This window comes from Meles meles, chromosome 17, assembly GCF_922984935.1.
Source record: "Meles meles chromosome 17, mMelMel3.1 paternal haplotype, whole genome shotgun sequence".
Lineage (NCBI taxonomy): Eukaryota > Metazoa > Chordata > Mammalia > Carnivora > Mustelidae > Meles > Meles meles.
This window is the reverse complement of record NC_060082.1, coordinates 46,695,398-46,707,761: the sequence shown is the minus strand read 5'-3', so window position 1 is coordinate 46,707,761 and position 12,364 is coordinate 46,695,398. Positions and strand designations below refer to the sequence as shown.

The 12,364-nt window shown below is 38.4% G+C and overlaps 1 protein-coding gene across 2 annotated transcripts in view; it reads left to right on the top strand.

Moving 5' to 3' along the window:
- PLA2G4A (phospholipase A2 group IVA) overlaps positions 1–12,364 on the top strand; it is a 171,005-nt gene that overhangs the window by 125,571 nt on the left and 33,070 nt on the right. For both annotated transcript variants that reach the window (XM_045983484.1, XM_045983485.1), the window contains 3 exons: positions 28–120; positions 4,354–4,425; positions 10,709–10,951. In XM_045983484.1, the coding sequence (XP_045839440.1) occupies positions 28–120; positions 4,354–4,425; positions 10,709–10,951 (408 nt within the window). The remainder of the gene's footprint in view (positions 1–27; positions 121–4,353; positions 4,426–10,708; positions 10,952–12,364) is intronic.

Sequence of the window (12,364 nt, the reverse complement as noted above, 5' to 3'; positions counted from 1 at the left end):
TTATTCTCCATTTTTGCTTTATTTTAGGTGTCTGGGGCAGTGCCTTTTCTATATTGTTCAACAGAGTCTTGGGAGTTTCTGGCTCACAAAGTAAAGGTGCCACAATGGAGGAAGAATTAGGTATTATTAAAACATGTTTCTGTTGACCATATTGTGCTAAATTGATCAATTTTAACATGTGTATATAGAAAATTAAATCACCATTAAGATTGTCATTGTTCTAAAGTTACCAGTAACTTGGTTAAATCAAGTATTTCCTAAGAATCGTCTGTATATTATTTCTTAAGTATTATTCCAACACTGAGGTTTTGAAATTTGTAAGAACTGTTGATTCCTAAGAATAATTTTTAACTGGAGCATCTTCATTCCTCTTTGTCATCATGTACTAAATGTACTACTTGTGTTAGAGAGTACTCCTTTTACGAAATAGGTGTCTCTTTTAAAAGATTAGATTCGTCAGCAGTTGAACACAGTATGATGCCTAAGTTCATGCTTGCAACTCATTTACCTCTTAAATACTAACTCACTAGAATTCTGTTAGCTTCCTATAGCTGAGTCATACCGAAAAGGAGGAAAAAATATTTCAAATTACATCCAATAAATTAACACTAATGATTTTCTTTAAATCTAACTCATTGGCCCATCATAAATTAAAAAATAATATTTATAAGACTTGAAAAAGTAGACAGACCCAACTGAGGACCTGTGGTTTTCCATTCATTAAAAGATTAATGACAGGAACATCGCTTTTCATTGATGAGTAAATTTGACTCAAAGCAAACAGAATGAAACATACATTCAGTGTCTCCCAAGTACCTTGCCAGCTGTTTCCTTCTGGCTATTGCTGTGGGAAGGAGCAGTGTGTGCTAAAGTCTGGGGCCAGCCCAGCAGAGGGCTGTGGTGGAGGGTCCTGTGTATTATCAGCACACTCCCTCCTACCCCTTCTCTGTCTGTGAAGTATCAAGTATGTGAGGATAGAGTTCACAGAATAACATGAAGGACTTTTTCAACAATCAATTCATTTGAAAAATACTTGCATCTAAAACACGTAATGTAGGATTTTTCTTTTTTTTGGCAAGCTGCCCTTAGTTTTTCCAGGCAATGACAGTTGATTTAATTAAGCTTTATACGCAAAAAAAAAAACACAAAACAAAACAAAAAAACCCCCCAAACCAAACCAAACCAAAACGAAACGAAACAAAAACCCCACAATTGTAACATTGATTAATACACTACAAATTGACTTCTAAGGACTGTTATCATTCCTCCTGCAAAATTGATTTTAGCTGTTTGATGTTGACAGTAAGTCCACAGAAATTTTCCACCATCCTTAATATTTTCTTCAGTGGTATCACTTGTATTTTTGGGTCGTTCTTCGTAAGTAATGGAGAAGTGAGAAGTGATCTTACGATTGCACTAGAGCCAACAATTTTAAAATAAAAATAAAAACAATAAGAAAAGCACTGTGTGCTTGAACTTGCTCCTGTCCTCTGAGCAGCACTCAGTTAACAAGAGGCCAACGTAGCTGGAACTTTTGAGCCTGCTCCAGCCTTAACAACAGAGCCCCATTCTAGGAGGCCAAGAGTCTATTGCTAAAAGGCTCTGACTTGACTTTTTTTAAGATTTTATTTATTTATTTGTGAGAGAGAGAGAAAGAGTGAGTGAGTGCAAGCCTGGAGAGCATCAGGCAGAAAGAGAAGCAGGCTCCCCGCACAGCAAGGAACCGAATGTAGGACTCGATCCCAGGACCCTGGGATCATGACCTGAGCAGAAGGTAGACAGTTAACCAACTGAGCCACCCAGGCGTCCCTGACTTGACTTTTTTTAGTGAACATTATACCCCACATGGATAAATAGCCTGTTTATGACTCTCATTTTATGGAAATAACTAACTCTTCTCAAAATCATATGAAGATTTCAGAAGCAAAGAAAGGACAGATGGATCACATGAGGATCACTTCTCTGTGCTCCCTCTAGGTTGAATAATCCAGATAAACCTTGGGCTTGTTATTTTTTTTCCTCCTATGGCAGGAAGAGAATAGGACTGAAATAACAGATCTGAGGTGGGTGAGACAATGGCTGAAGGCCAAGGAAAAGGAGAGTGTTTATACTAAATAGTCTTCAGAATATTCTTTGTTGGGAGATGTTTCCTTTGGGGCCAGTGGTTTGGCAGCCCATTTCCTTGCCCTGTGTGTCAGACTGAGGGGGAATATTGTGTATTTGAGATCCACCGGCCAGCAGGATGCGTGTTACCTCAGATTAGGTAAGGGTTTCCAGAAATGAGACCAAAAAGGTGACTGAGGGGAATCCAAAGACTCCTGGTGACGCTTTCACCCGCCAGTTGCCCAAAGTCTACCTCTTAAAGGGGTGTTCCAGGTGGTTTCTGTTTTTGCTTCCTCCCTTCTGAAGAAAGACATTATGATAAATTGGACCATAATCTGACAGCTCTAAATGAAATTCTTTACATTCTCAAGGAATTTGGAATGTGGGCATTCTTTGCTTTTGGCTAGATGGAGCTATATGTTCTACTACAGCGATGGAAAATAGATATACTCAGATATTTAGATATGCATCTCTTAAAAATATCTTTACAAAAGAGAAGTGAAATCCTTTTTATTTTTTTGTGAACCATTTTCTTAAATGAGAGTATCAAATAAGACCAAAGAAAAAAATGCTTACGGGAAGAAAATTTTGTTCTGCTCAATTACATAGAGGACCAGAGACACACCTAATATATAGTATACCTAGAGTGGATCATTTCTTTTTCTTTTCTTTCTTTCTTTCTTTTTTTTTTTTTTTTTTTTTTTTTTGACAGAGAGAGAGAGAGACCACAAGTAGGCAGAGAGGCAGGCAGAGAGAGAGAGGGGGAAGCAGGCTCCCTGCCGAGCAGAGAGCCTGATGTGGAGCTCAATTCCAGGACCCTGAGATCATGACCTGAGCCGAAGGCAGAGGCTTTAGCCCACTGAGCCACCCAGGCGCCCCAAGCAGATCATTTAATACCACCCCTCTTCTATACAACAAAACTACTTTGTAAAATAGTCACGAGATGAAATGACATTATCTTTTCTTGAATTCCATATGTGTAATCATGCCAGTAAAGTTAAATCTAAAAATTGAAGTCAGCCTACTACCTCAGGCTTTTAAAACCCTTCCATTGTATACCCTGTCATTCATGTATATGACATTTATGTAGGTATACTAAACATATGCAGAGGAATATGGGGAAACTAAATGTTACACACAGATTTCTCCAAGTTTTTAAAGTCCCCAAATGATTCTGTCACTGAAAATTATAAATTTAGAGTTCATTTCTCTGAGCTTAAAGCCTTAAAATGATTCTGCCAGTGAAAATTATACATTTAGAGTCCTGTTTTTTAAAATAAAAAAATTCTACTGTCTGATAGAAGAAAAAAGTCATTATACAGAAAGTGGTTTCATGCAAATGTCCAAAGAAAGTTTGATTTTTCTATAAACGCTGATGATAAGAATGGTCTGTGTACTCCATAGTTTAGGTAATTTTTACTTGGAAAAAAAAAAACTAGTTATTATCTGGATTTTACTTCTGTCTTTAAGTGTTAAGGATTTATGGTTTCTATTTTAGTTTTTATAACTGCCCTCTTTTTTCTTTACCTTTATTTATTTATTTGACAGAGATCACAAGTAGGCAGGGAGGAAGTTGTAGAGAGAGAGAAGCAGGCTCCCTGCTGAACAGGGGGTATGAGGAGGGACTCGATCCCAGAACCCTAAGATCAGGGCCTAAGCTAAAGGCAGAGGCTTAACCCACTGAGCCAACAAGGCGCCCCTATAATTGCCCTCTTAATATGTTATGAGGAAGCATAAATTCCTCCAAAAGGCACACCAAAAGGCACATTTCAATGAACAATTTTCAGTATTATTGAAAATCAAAAGATACCTTATATTAGTAGCTTTCATTCATTTTGAAGGAATTGTTCTGTGGACCCTCTGTGTATTTTGCTTTTACCCTGCATTTTCCCATCATAAACACTGCTTAAACATATTTAACTGAAGAAAAATACACCTTTTGGTACAACAAAGAGCTTCCTATAACCAAATTCTTCTTTCTGTCAGCATTAAGACAAACAGATAAATGTTCTTTCCTTTAAATCATGAACGAGTAGTTTTAAACTAATTTTTCCTGTCCTAGGAGGTTTTCTTGTCCAATGAAAAATTTGAAAATACTAGTAAAACTAATAAATTTAAGTACTAAAGTAATCTAAATTGCACAAGTCAACTTGGTAGATTTCACTTTGGTGGTTAGATTACTTCTGTGCAGTAAATTTTTAAGTCTTGACACCTGAGATCCTTCAACTGTTTTGGTTTTTTCCCCCACAGAAAATATTACAGCAGAGCATATTGTGAGTAATGACAGCTCAGATAGCGATGATGAATCACAAGAACCCAAAGGTAAGAGAATCTTCTCTGGCAGAAGTCCATCAGGAAAGGAACTCCATGTTGTGTCTGAGTCTGTCCCTCATGATGCTAATGATAGTCTCTGCTTCAGCCCCTGAGTGATAGAGGATTGTCGTTTTTGGTTCACAGAGAGAATTGATGCTGTGTGTTTAATAAAATATGCCAACATAATTATCCCGTATGCTTTTTTTTTAAATACCTCAAAACATTATCCATGAAACAAATGGAGAATAAACTGGGATGGTAGAAATACCGAATTCTAAGTCCGATGAGAACACTAGGCTTCTTGGCATGAAAATTGTGATATGGGAACATTCTCCCAGGGCTTAAAAATAAAATTTCACCCGTAAAAATGTTATTATTGATGAAATGTCATGTGAAAAATTATTCTCAGTCCAATCCATCTCTTAGGAAGAGGTCGGCGATGATGAAGTGGGATGGAATTATCAAGAAATTTTTTTTTATAAAGAGTAAGAAATTTTTATCATAGACATTATGTGTAATTATTTGTAAGTGAGTTCTTTCACATTTTGACAAGGCAGTTTTCAGCTTGGTGTGGATCAGGACCAGCGATGAAGTCGGGTCAGGGTTAAGGTGAGGATCAGGAATATTTGTTGCAAATGTTATGTGGTAAAATGGAGTGATTTTATGTTATATAACAACTGGGTAAACATCCTATGACCCTGTGAATGTAAGCATCTAGATTTTAGAAGATGTTAAATGTTTTCTTGCTCCAAATTCATGAATTCCCCCCACCACAGTGTAGATATTGGAAGAGCCTGTTTTATCCTTGCTGAACCAAACATTAAAATTAAAATGAGTTTGTATAAACTAGAGGAAAGGCACCTTCTCTGGGAAACAGCTACACAAGCCCACAGCTTGGCCAGCCTGTAGTTTCTTGTAAAAAAACAAACAAACGAACAAACAAAAAACCTTAAAAATTAACCCTTTCCTGGGCAGACAAAACTTTCAACCAGGCACAAGGTTTGGCCCCTGCTCCCAGTCTCCCCTTCGGCCCCTGTTTGCCCACTGCCTGCTGCTTCACGCAGTCCATGATTGGCCTAATTCCATATATTAGGCAGGAATCTTGAAGGAACCTGCCCTGGAAAGAACTCTGTCCTCATTCTGCCTCCTTCATATTTTTAACTTTAATTTTTTTTAGTTGTTTAGGTCTTTTTTTTTTTTTTTTAGTTTTGAAGTTCCTTTTAGTGAAGGGTGCTAGTGGTACAATGGAGATAAGCAGTATATGCCTAACATTTCTAGAATTAATGTGTATTGATAGAGGGACTGTCAGGTAGGTGTAATAATGGCTTGTTAATTATTAAGAAAATTGCTGTGGATCATCAGTACATTTGATCATCCCTGTTTATCTTAAGGCTGAGAAATTCAAAGGCCCTTTGAACATGCCTACTTTGGTTTTAGTACCAGCCTAGATTGGAGAATGAGATTCAAGATGTTCTTAGGGATTTCTTATTAGTTCTTAATATTCTTTTTTTTTTCTTTTTAAAATTAACATATAATATATTATTTGTTTCAGGGGTACAGGTCTGTGAACCATCAGGCTTACACAATTCACAGCACTCACCATAGCACATACTCTCCCCAATGCCCATCAGCCAGCCACCCCTCCCTACCACCCACCTCCACTCCAGCTACCCTCAGTTTGTTTCCTGTGATTAAGAGTCTCTTGTTGTTTGTCCCCCTCTCTGGTTTCATCTTGTTTCATTTTTGCCTCCCTTCCTCTATGATCCTTTGTCTTGTTTCTCAAATTCCTCATATCATTGAGATCAAATGACAATTGTCTTTCTCTGATTGACTTATTTCTCTTAGCATAATACCCTCTAGTTCCATCCACATTGTTGCAAATGGCAAGATAATATTCTACTGTGTGTGTATTTGTACACACCACATCTTCTTTATCCATTCGTCTGTTGATGAATGGATTCTTAACATAGAACATGAAGGTTCTTAACATAGTTTGGCTATTGTGGGTATTGCTCCTATAAACATTGGGGTGCACATGCCCCTTTGGATCACTACATTTGTTATCTTTGGGGTAAATACCCAGTAGTGCAGTTGCTGGGTTGTAGGATAGCTCTATTTTCAACTTTTTTAGAGTAGTTTTAGATTCACAACAAAATTAAGCAAAAAGAACGGAGTTCCCATATATTTCTTACACCCATGCATGCAGAGCCTCCCCCACTGTCAACATCCTATATCAGAGTGGTACATTTATTACAATCCATGAAACTACATTGACACATCCTTGTCAGCCAAAGTTCAAACTTCAGGGTTTACCCTTGGTATAATATATTCTGTAGGTTTTCACAAATGTAGAATGATACGTGTCTAGCATTATAGCTTCATACAGAGCAGTTTCACTGCCCAAAGCCTCCCTCTGGTCTGTTTGTTTATTACTCTACCTCCCTCCCCTAATGTCAGGCATCAGTTGATCTCTTTTTTTTTTTTTTTTTTAAAGATGTTATTTATTTATTTGACAGACAGAGATCACGAGTAGACAGAGAGGCAGGCAGAGAGAGAGGAAGGGAAGCAGGCTCCCTGTTGAGCAGAGAGCCCAATGCGGAGCTTGATCCCAGGACCCTGAGATCATGACCCGAGCCGAAGGCAGAGGCTTTCACCCACTGAGCCACCCAGGCGCCCCCAGTTGATCTTTTTACTCTCTCCACAGTTTTGCCTTTTCCAGAACTCAGATTGTTGGAATCATACAGTATATAGCTTCTTCAGATCAGCTTCTTTTTCACTTAGGAATATGCATTCAAGTTTCCTCCATGTCTTTTCATGGCTTGATAGCACCTTTTTTTTAAGCACCAAGTAACATTCCATGGTCTGAATGTGCCAGCTTATTTATCCATTCACCTATTGAAGAACATCTTATTTGCTTCCAAGTTTCAGCAATTATAAAGCTGCTATAAATATACATCCATGTTCAGATTTTTGTGTGGATGTGTTTTCATCTCCTTTGGGTAAAAACCAAGAAACATGAATGCTGGATAAAGTGGCGGTCCTGTTTGGCATTCCCACAAGCATGTGTGAGTGTTTCTTTTGCTTCACATCCTCACCAGCATTCCGTGATGTCAGTATTTAGGATTTTGGTATTTCTAATAGTTGTGTTAGTGTTATCTCGTTGATGTTCTAATTTGTATTTCCCTGGTGACATATGACACGGAGCATCTTTTCATATGCGTCCTTGCCATTTATGTGTCCTCTTTGGTGGGATGTCTGTTAAGTTCTTTGCCCATTTTTTAAACGGGATGTTTGTTTTCTTATTGTTGAATTCTGAGGGTTCTTTGTGTGTTTTGGATAACAGTCCTTTATCAGATGTGTCTTTTGCAAATATTTTCTCCCAGTCTGGGCTTGTCTCCTCCTTCTCTTGAGACTTCTCCATTTTTCATCATATGATTTTGAGCAAGGTCTTTAGGAATTTTAAACTTTAGCTTCTTCAAATCTATACTGGCATATTTTAGCTGCTCTCACAGGATTGTTATTATCAAATTTCAAATGCATACAAAGAGCTTTAAGTAAAAGGCTATGCAAAGAAAAGTTAACTTAGTAATATAACTAAAAAGCAGTGAGTTATCATTTATCTGTTGACTGCTGGGTTTGTCCCCCAAATGATGCCTTTTCCAAATATCTCATAAGGAAAGTAGATCTTCTGGTACAGAAGTGAGGCTTATTTAATAATAATAACAATGATGATGATGATGATACTTATGATGGTGAAGAAGAAGGAAAAGGAGGAGGAGGAAGAAGGAAAAAAAAAAAGAAGAGGAGAGGAAGGGGGAGGAGTAGGAGGAAGCTCCAAATATTTGGAAAATAATTTGTATCTTCTTTATGTCCTATGTAACCAGAAAATATAAATCACTCACTATGTTTTTTAAAAAAGATTTATTTATCTGAGGGAGGGTGCGTGCGTGTGTGTGCTCAGAGGGAGAGGGAGAAAGAGTCCCAAGCAGACTCTGAGTTAAGCACGGAACCTGATATAGGTCTCAATGTCATGACCCTGAGATGGCAACCTGAGCTGAAACCAAGAGTCAGTCGCTTAACCGATTGAGTCACCCAGGTGCCCCTAAATCAATCACTTTAAAGCCCAATTTGTTCTTGTGAAGGATTTTCTTTGTCATATTTGGCTTTAGAGAAGTGTGGGAGTAGAAAAATACATATATATATTTTTTGTGAAGATGTAGTCATCTGAATCGGCTGCTGAGAGGTCTGCTCATTTACTCAGCTAAACCAATTTTTAGATTATTTTTAGATTAAAAAAATCAGTATGATTTTTTGTATGTATGTATATCTAGTTAACACATATTAGAAATTATGAAATTTGAACATAGACTTTCTTTTTTCTCAAATACACACAAATGCCATTTTATACATGCATGTGTACTTATACAGAGTTCCCAGAAATCTGAACAGAGGGATGCTGGCAAGTGAAATTATCCTCCACCACACAGCGTTCCTCGACTTGGATTATAAATGAGTAATACTGATGCCAGTGAGGCTGCTGCTGCCAGTGCCTCCTGTATCTCCACTACTCGCCCATGTTTCTAACCAATCCGTGGCAGGCCAGCCATTTTCCTAAGAGAGGTACATGAACGGACTATCTCAGTTCATCTTCACACCAGCACTGCGAGGTGTCCTGATGAGGAAATGAAGGTGGAGAAGAGTTACCAAAACTCGTAGGCAGTGCAGAGAGGATTGAAATCCAGACAGTCTGACTCTGAAACCAGTGTTCTAAATGACCACACGGGGCAGCTTCCCAGCAGTGGTGATATGGGCACAGGTTTTAAGGGAAAAGTCATTTAAAACTGCCTCTTCTGGAAGACTGCTGAATTTTAAGACATGTTGAAAGCATGTGTTTAAATTACATGGTTTTAAATTCCCGACTTTATAAGCAAGGATGAGATGACTGTTCGCAGAGTGTTTACTGAGCAGCAGATAACGTGTGTTGAATCCTTCAGTTGTCTGTCTCGGTTTGCGTGATTTCTGGATGTTTAGTAAACAGGATAGGGGAGGAAACTGAGTAATGGAGAGGAGAGGATTAGCTATGTGGAATTTCCCTGTGTGTGTGTGTGTGTGTGTGTGTGTGTGTGTGTGTGTAGCCAGAGAAAAGGAAGAAAAGGACTAGAGAAGGACCGAAAAAGTAGAAGTTTGCCTGGAAGTGTAAGAATAGACCAAGTAACACGTCAAGAACACAGCCTATAGACTGACTATAGGTAAAGAGTAAATTAAGAACATCTTAAGAACAAAAATGATTAACTGAAATATTTGCTGTAAATAATTTAGACAAATGTTTGTTGAATCAAAAGCCATAGAGCTTCACTGTTAATCTTAACATTCAGTTGCCAAAGATTTTTTTAAATGTTTATTTAAATTCAATTTAGTTAACATATAGTATATTATTAGTTTCAGAGGTAGAATTTAGTGATTCATCCGTTGCACATAACACTCAGTGCTCATTACATCACGTGCCGTCCTTAATGTCCATCACCCAGTTACCCCATCCCCCCACCCACCACCCCTCCAGCAACCCTCAGTTTGTTTGCTATAGTTAAGAGTCTCTTAACTATTTTTTGTCTCCCTCTCTGTTTTTATCTTATTTTTCCTTCCCTTCCCCTATGTTCATCTTTTTGTTTCTAAAATTCCACGTATGAGTAAAATCCTATGGTATTTGTCTTTCTCTGACTTATTTCACTTAGCATAATATGCTCTAGTTTCAACCACGCCATTACAAATGGCGAGATTTCATTCTTTCTGATGGCTGAGTAACATTCCATTCTATACATACATGTACCACGTCTTCTTTATCCATTCATCTGTCGATGGGCATCTGGTCTTTTTCCATAGTCTGGCTATTGTGGACATTGCTGCTATAAACATTGGGGTGCCTGTGCCCTTCGAATGGCCAACAGACACATGAAAAACTTGCTCAACATCACTCGGCATCAGGGAAATACAAATCAAAACATGATGAGATACATTACACCAGTCAGAATGGTGAAAATTAACTAGTCAGGAAACGACAGGTGTTGGCGAGGATGTGGAGAAAGGGGAACCCTCCTACACTGCTGGGGGGAATGCAAACTGGTGCAGCCATTCTGGAAAACAGCATGGAGGTTCCTCAAAAAGTTAAAAATAGAACTACCCTATGACCCACAATTATCCTACTGGGTATTTATTTGAAGTTTTTTTTGTTTTATGTTTTTTGTTTTTAAATGGACTTGGGAATCTGTATAATGTTCCGGTTCTTTTTCCTTAGGCACTGAAAATGAAGATGCTAAAAGGGAATACCACAGTGATAATCAAGCAAGTTGGGTCCATCGTATGATAATGGCTTTGGTGAGCGATTCAACTTTATTCAACACCAGAGAAGGACGTGCTGGGAAAGTGCACAACTTTATGTTGGGCTTGAATCTCAATACATCCTATCCAATGTCTCCTCTGAAAGACTTCATGACACAGGAATCCTTGGATGAAGATGAATTGGATACAGCTGTAGCAGGTAAGCACACAAAACATAATCCATGGAAGCTAACTGAGGAGATCTTTATTCCTTTCTGGGGAGAAGCCTTTTGATTATTGTCAGTATCTCTCCACTTACATTCACTTATAGCAACTTCTGTTTAATTCAAAATTACTCAAAAGTACTGTTCTATTTTGGAAGAAAAACATTCGTTGGACAGGAAATGGCATAGTTATGTCAGCATAGAAAGTTTTCACTGACACACTGAGGAGGGACCTTAGATCCTCTCTGTATTGGACAAGGTTCACTCAGAAAACAGGAAGCCGTCTCCCTTGTTTAACTGAGAGGGGTTTAAAGTAGAGAATTAGGTGTTTACAAAGTTGTTCCAAGGCTTGGAAGAGCAAGCTCCAGGCTGAGCTTCCAGGAATGATTCCAAAAACACTTCAGAATCACCCCCACAGACGCCCCCACAACTGTGCTTGGCAGTGGAAATGGCAGAAATGTAGCCTCTGTCTCATTTCCTCTTTTGAATCTCCTGTGGGTGTTTTCCTTGGCAAAGGGCAGGTCTCAGCAGAACTGGCACGTATGGGATTCTGGTTCACGTGGTCCTTAGCCCAACTGTATGCCACAGCGGGGGAGTGCCTGCTACCCAATGTTCCGAGTGGAGTTTACTCCACCAGTCTCTGTCCATGAAGCTCCTGGGCCTGTCCCTCTGGTTCTCAGAAATGTTAGGTAACTTTCTTAAGGCCAGCTGGTAAGACCCTCACTGTCGTGTTTGTTACTTTGTCAGATTCCAAGGAATAAAGATTCCCTTTATTCTTCAGTTCCATGCATTTTTCGGATTAAAAGTTTCATTTGCCTTTGTAACTAATCAATGCATAGTAATCTTTCTCATAATGATCCTGTCATGTAAAATCTTCCTCCTTCGTCATACGAACATTTTTCTGTTAACTGCCTAGAGGTTGTTTCTCAGTCATTTCTGCTTAAGGGCATCAACAGGATGCTTTGGAAATGTTAAGTGGGATTTTTCCAAAACCCTTTCTTCTGCTCTTTGGTTAAGCATCATGCCTATAAAATATTTGTGAAAATTGGGACATGGCTTTAGGTTTGGTGGTGTTTCTGGTAGTGCTGTTTCCATTTGTTGCTTGAGCTTAAGGGACATTGCAAAAAGCAAAGGTTTCCTGTGTTGTTTAAACAAGAGGAATAGAAACTCACTACACTTTGCATGACATTTACGGCATCAAAGTCTAGGATGCAAGGTATGGTATGATTATATACCTGCAATCTACACCCTTTCATATTAACAATGATAGAAGTCTATTCGTGATAGAGTTGATATCTATTTTAAAATTCATCCAAAATTAAAAAAAAAAAACCTTGCCCATTCATCAGTGACCTTATTTGTCTTATGGCTCATGATTATGCTTATTGCCTTTATGATACCCATTAAAT